This window comes from Crocuta crocuta, unplaced genomic scaffold (genome assembly GCF_008692635.1).
Source record: "Crocuta crocuta isolate KB4526 unplaced genomic scaffold, BGI_CrCroc_1.0 scaffold118, whole genome shotgun sequence".
In the NCBI taxonomy this organism is placed as follows: domain Eukaryota; kingdom Metazoa; phylum Chordata; class Mammalia; order Carnivora; family Hyaenidae; genus Crocuta; species Crocuta crocuta.
This window is the reverse complement of record NW_027551558.1, coordinates 2,029,731-2,035,730: the sequence shown is the minus strand read 5'-3', so window position 1 is coordinate 2,035,730 and position 6,000 is coordinate 2,029,731. Positions and strand designations below refer to the sequence as shown.

The 6,000-nt window shown below is 49.7% G+C and overlaps 1 protein-coding gene across 1 annotated transcript in view; it reads right to left on the bottom strand.

Annotated features, from left to right (window-relative positions):
- Positions 1-956: 956 nt before the first annotated feature.
- TGFBRAP1 (transforming growth factor beta receptor associated protein 1) overlaps positions 957-6,000 on the bottom strand; it is a 37,357-nt gene continuing 32,313 nt past the window's right edge. The window contains 3 exon segments of the mRNA XM_077749259.1: positions 957-3,575; positions 5,413-5,678; positions 5,681-5,818. Of these exon segments, the coding sequence (XP_077605385.1) occupies positions 3,399-3,575; positions 5,413-5,678; positions 5,681-5,818 (581 nt within the window). The 3' untranslated portion in view covers positions 957-3,398.

The following is a 6,000-nucleotide window of genomic DNA, read 5'->3' as shown; positions in this document are numbered from 1 at the left end:
GTATGCGGTACAGGATTAGAGTGGTAAGGTCAGCTGTGTTAATACAGCCACTCCTCAGGGCTGGCACAGAGCCTAGAATGAAAAAGGAGACACGGTAGGGGTGCCTACGTGAATTAGTTAAGCGTGTGACTCTTGACTTTGGCTCAGGTCATGATATCACGGCTGTGGGATCGAGCCCAGTGATGGGCTCTGCACTGAGCATGGAGCCCGCTTGGGATTCTCTCTCTGCCCCTCCCCTGCTCATGCTCACTCTCTCAAAATAAATAAATAAAGATAAAAAAAAAGAAATACAGAAATGAGTTATGAAATTCATTCGACAGCGTTTCTCGAAGGATTCATATGAACAGGATTCTAAGGGATGAAGTAAAATTTTAAAGGTGAAACAAACAGAAAAGTTCTACTCATTGAATATGTTCAGAGTTAGAAATCCATGGGCGACAGGCCTACTTGAAAGGCGTTTGGCTAAAAGGTGAAGTATGTGAGAAGTTACCAGAAATCTCCTTGCTTAATTCCTCAGGGTATGATTGATCTAAAGGTAACAAATGTCCAAGAGCACCCCGAGAATACGCAGAAGACAATTTCAGAAGAGGATTGCTTAAAATTCAGTAAAGTTACAATGGGGCGCCTGGACGACTCAGTCGGTTAAGCGACTGACTTCAACTCAGGTCATGATCTTGCGGTTTGTGGCTTTGAACCCCACTTGGGTTTTGTGATGACAGTGGGGAGCCTTCTTGGCATTCTCTCTTTCTTTTTCTGTCTCTGCCCCACCCCCACACTCTCTTTCAAAATAAATACACTTTAAGAATATTTCAAACTTATAAAATTCAGTAAAGTGATAACTTGACTGGAGCCACGAGGTCCAGATGAGTAAGTTCCAGAACCCCTGGGACTAGATATTGAGGCAAGTGGAAACCACCACTTTGCCCAGATAATTAAAAAAAGATACAGAAAGAACAAAGAATTAAAAGAATTTTAATAAAATCAACAAGTTTACATTTGTACATCTTGTGTATTTGGGACCCGATCAGGGGTGAAGGATAAAGTTGCAAGGACAAAGATTTCCGTAGGAGAGCGAGCGAAAAGCAAGGGCTACCCTCGTTGTGTGCGACGGGCACGGGTTTGATGGTGCGACCCCCTGGCCTCCTGAGCTGCTGTGCACTTCTGACATAAGCAAGCGCATTCAGCAAGTTCATGGGCAGGAGGCTTCCTGCTCTGAGCTCAGGCCCAATGCTCCACCCACGTCCTACAGGCCACGCCCACATTAATACCTGCGGGGCAAGGTCAGAGAAACCGGTCATAAAACCCAACAGCACTGCCCCTCGAATATTAATGCCAACTGGGTTCGGTTCATGCTGTTTTAACTATAACGGTTACACAGAACCTAAGGAGGGGAGAAAAGGGCTGAGCAATGTTCTAATTGTTCCATTCAATGGCACAGTCACAAAACGGCAGGCCTTTAGAGAGAGCTATGTGTTTCCTTTAAAAATCTTATTTGCAAAAAGGGCCTGAGGGCGTCGGAGAAGGATGAGAGTGAGGTACAGTTCTGAACACAGGAGACCACTCAGCTTTAATCCCCGTCATTCTAAAGGATGGGAAATGTTTCAGAAAACTGACCGAGGTTTAGACAGAGTAGAGACTCATGTCCCCCGACTTAGGAATGATCAACTGCAAGGTGCTCTCGAGATTTTACCCATTTTGTGTCCAGTGAAACAGCGCTTTTGGAAGCGTGACACCGCACATGCCAGGGGCTTGTTCTCTGAAGAATAAACACAAGCTCACGAGGTGTAACCATAACATGCACCGTAATATGACCATTCCGTAACAGTCATCCACAGGCTGTAAAGTCATGACCGGGCTTGGGCTTCCTCCCCATGTACGTAGTATGTGGTCGAGTTACAAGAATTTCTTCTTTTATTCTCTAGGTCGAGACACAGGGAAGAAGGCAGCTTTGCCTCTGCTTTCTTGGGCCACTCAGAATCCCAGAAGGACAAAGAATACTGACCATTATTAGTACCTTGTTTAGACCACGGACAGTGAGCTCTTCACCCCCACTCTGGAAGGCTCGGGCTGACGAGAGAGGTTGTATTCCAGGGCCCTCTCCTGTGACACACACAAGCTAATGCTTGCTTTCCAGGCATGACAGCAGAGGGTACAGTGTCTAGTGTTAGTTCTTAATAGAATCATTCATCCCAACGATGAAATTCAAAACAGGGCAGTGAAGGAAGGACAGCTTCGGCCTTCTCTGCGATGGCAGAGACACGAGATGAATGAGTCTGTGAACAAGAGCAACGCCTCCTTTGAGTTCAGGAAACCTCAGAGCAGGCGTGTAAAGTGCTGGGAGGTAAGGCAGCCTGACTGGACTTCCTCATCGGGGTGGAAGCGCCCAGCAGGAAAGATGACATCTCGGTCACGGGCAAAGGCCACTGTCACCGCTGCCCGTCCTGCAGAGGGCGTGAGGGTAAAACCGGCCTCTCCTGAGATTCTGCTCAGCTTGTGCTCAGAACGTTTCCCTTTTAACTTCCCGAGTGTTCAGTAGGAGGTACATTTTAACAAGAAAAAAAAAAAGTCCCTAACAAGTATGACGGATGAATTTTGAAACAAGAGAAAAACTGCAGGGATGACAGAACTTCAAATAAAAATGTTTCGTCAAATATGTCAAATTGGCAGGTGTGACAGTACAGGGCCTGACACGTGGGCCCTCACCTGCCACAGGTCACCTGTCTGCGGTCCTCTTACACATGGGGTGTGCGGCTTTTCTCTTGGGGCCTCACCACTTTCCAACAGGGCCTCGCTGGCGAGGCAGCCGGAAGCGTACACATTTCCCTGAAACAGGGCACTCAGGTAAACAAGGCAGAATCCTTTAGGGGTTGAGAGCCATACAGGAAGTAGGAAAGAACAAAAAATTTCCCCAAGGTCAGCGAAGGGCAAAGGCAGAGCCCACGAGGTAATCCTGGAAACAGACAGTCCCCCCTCCCCCTCCCCGGCAAACCCCTGCCCACGACTGTGCTGCCGAGTGAGCTGTTCGCCGCTGTGCCACCCTGAAGCACGTTTCCAGTGCAAACGCACATCTGAAGCCTAGGGTGCTGGGGCGGGGGAGCCCAGGATGTCCGGATGGCCAAGGGAAGGCTCGCTTTCCTCGCAAAGTAGGCATTTGTTTTGGATTATAAAGTACCGGGACGGGTGAACCCTCACATGTGTATTTTCGGGATTTTCCATTTACATTCAGTGTAGAGTGGTCAGCAGTCAAAGGCCCCTGGTTCACACTGACCGAAGTCTCCCTGGCGCCCAGATGTCACCCCTCCATCGTGGCTGACATGAGGGCAGAGGTGGCTGTGCTCTGTACCCAGCATGCTTGGTAGAGAACTCAGGGTCCTCCTCACACGCCCGCATGGACCTCTTCAAGTCCGTGCGCCAGGGCCAGGGGGGCTGGCATTCATGTGTGTGCTGGCAGCACAGTGGGTGTGGACAAGACCACCATTTGGATACCTAACAAACACGGGCTCACAAAAGGGATTTTGGCACATCTGGCAGACCTTTTTGTCCGAAAGCCGAACTGAGCTTCCTTTTAGCTTCATCTGCAAAAAAAAAAAAAAAAGGCAGAGGACCCAATCAGCTAGAGTTATACCAGGTTTTCAGAGTGCACATGCATTACCCTGTAGATGATTATGACTCATGAGGACTGATTTGTTGTTGTTTTTTTTATTTTTTAAGTGTTTTTATTATTTATTTTGAGACAGACATACAGAGCATGAGTGGGAAGGGGCAGAGAGAGAAGGAGACACAGCATCCGAAGCAGGCTCCAGGCTCTGAGTTGTCAGCACAGAGCCCAACGTGGGGCTAGAACCCATGGACTGTGAGATCATGACCTGAGCCGATGGAGCCACCCAGGCGTCCCTCATGAGGACTGCTTTAATATCAATTTCTTTTAACAGAATATTAGAGGGTGGCTCAGTTGGTTAAGCACCCGACTTCGGCTCAGATCACGATCTCCCAGTTCATAAGTTCAAGCCCCGTATCGGGCTTGGTGCCATTAGCGCAGAGCCCGCTTCAGATCCTCTGCTCCCCTCTCTCAAAAATAATAAACATTAAAAAAAGAAACCCTAGAATATTAGAAGTGAAAATAAACAAAAACGTCCCTAGTAACTAGAGAAGTAAAAAAAAAAAAAAAAAAAAAGGCTCCAAGACTGCTTTCTTATTTTATAAAATAACTGCTGCTTGCCGGCCAAGGCATTTCACACAGGCCCTCTCTGAGCTCTGTGTTTGAGCAAAGACTGTTGGAAAGTCATGTCATGTTAGAGCTGAATAGAGCTGTATAAATCATTCAATTCCTTGGTCCTCTCATTTGCAAACAAGAAATGAAAGGCACAAATAAGGGACTCTATCAAAGCCATGTGGTTGATTCATGGCACATTCCTGTCTGGTCCTAGGAAACATAATTTCATTTGTTTAAAGGCAGCTAACAAAACTGTAACAGCCTCAGTTCTGCTAGGTGAAAAGCCTGTTTGCACAATTCACTGGTGTTAGCCCAGGCAAGTCAGCCTATTGGCAGGACCAACTACCAATTTAGAGAATTCACCCTGTACTCATTAGTTTCATCAGTCATTCAACAAACACTTATTAAACACCTTTGAGATTCCAGGCTTGGTTCTCAGGATACTGAGATAAACAGATGAAGTTCAGGCCCTCAGAGAACCCAGTCTAATGGTGAAGGGAGACAATTATGAATGCGTGCACGGAATGTGCGGGTGGGTGAAGGAGGGGGCTTATCTGATTGAAGGGATATAAAGGTTTCACAAAGGAAAAAATACTAAGGCTGGGTTTTGCATAGGCATTCACCAGGCACAAAAGCAAAGGTTAAGAAGGTCTCAGGTGGCAAAGCCTGTATGTGTAAAGCAACCTGTCACATCTGGGAGAGTCCACATGTCCTGGGAGGCAGCAAGAGATGGAAAGGGCCAGACCAAAGGAGAGGAGATGGAGCCTTCCAGGCCTCAAATCCTCCACTGGGGAGTCATGAAGGCTTTTATGTGGGAGGAACATGTCAGGCTCCTGCTCTGGAAAGATACCTCTGCTGCCTGCAGAGTGCGGGCCTCCCAAGGAGAAGTCTCCAGAAGGGGCTATGAACTGGGGACTGTCATGGACTAAACGTCTGTATCCCCCACCCCTTCCTATGCTGAAGCTCTAATTTTCAGTGTGAATTACTGGGGAGGCAACAGAGGGTGGGTGAGGTCATGAGGGTGGGGCTCCCAGGATGGGACTCGGGCCGTGATGAGAAGATGTGTCCTGTTGGTGGGAATGCAAACTGGTGCAGCTGCGCTGGAACACAGTACAGAGGATCCTCGCAGGTACAGAAACAGAATTCCCACCCCACTGGCCATTCCACTTGTGGGCCTTTGTCTGAAGCCCGGCTCTCACCTTGTCGTACTTATAGATCAGGTTTTCGGACTTGGCCAGGCCGAGGGCCACCTGAGTGGTCCTCCGGGCATGCACGCTGTCCCTGACGGCTCCGGTCAGGAACGGGCGCAGGAGCTGCACTGACCAGGTGTCCGGCAGCAGCTGCAGGACCCGCGCAGCATCGAATTCAGCCGCGTGGTGGTTCAGGAGGTCCGTGGCGGCCACAGTCAGCTCGGGCACCGCGGGCCCGGGCTGGAGGTACATGGCCAGCAGCGTGTGGAAGAGNCGGAGCGCCACAGGCAGTAGTCCTCGGCCGCCGAGAAGTCCCGCAGCTCATGCACCAGGATGCGCAGGGCCTCCTCGTGCTCCTCCAGCTTCCCGTGCAGGATGGCGCTCTCCATGGGGAGGCCGGCGCCCCGGACTCTGTCTGTGCGGCAGCAGCCAGCGGTTAGAGCCAGCCCCGGCGTGCCCCCAACCCCTGGGTGCTCTCAGCCTGAGAAAGCACAAAGCAGAGCCGGCTACCTAGACGATTTATGCCAAGCTCGCCTCTACCTCCGTGCTGCAGATCTGGGTGCTCCTGAAGGGGAAGCCAGACCCTACGGATAGGTA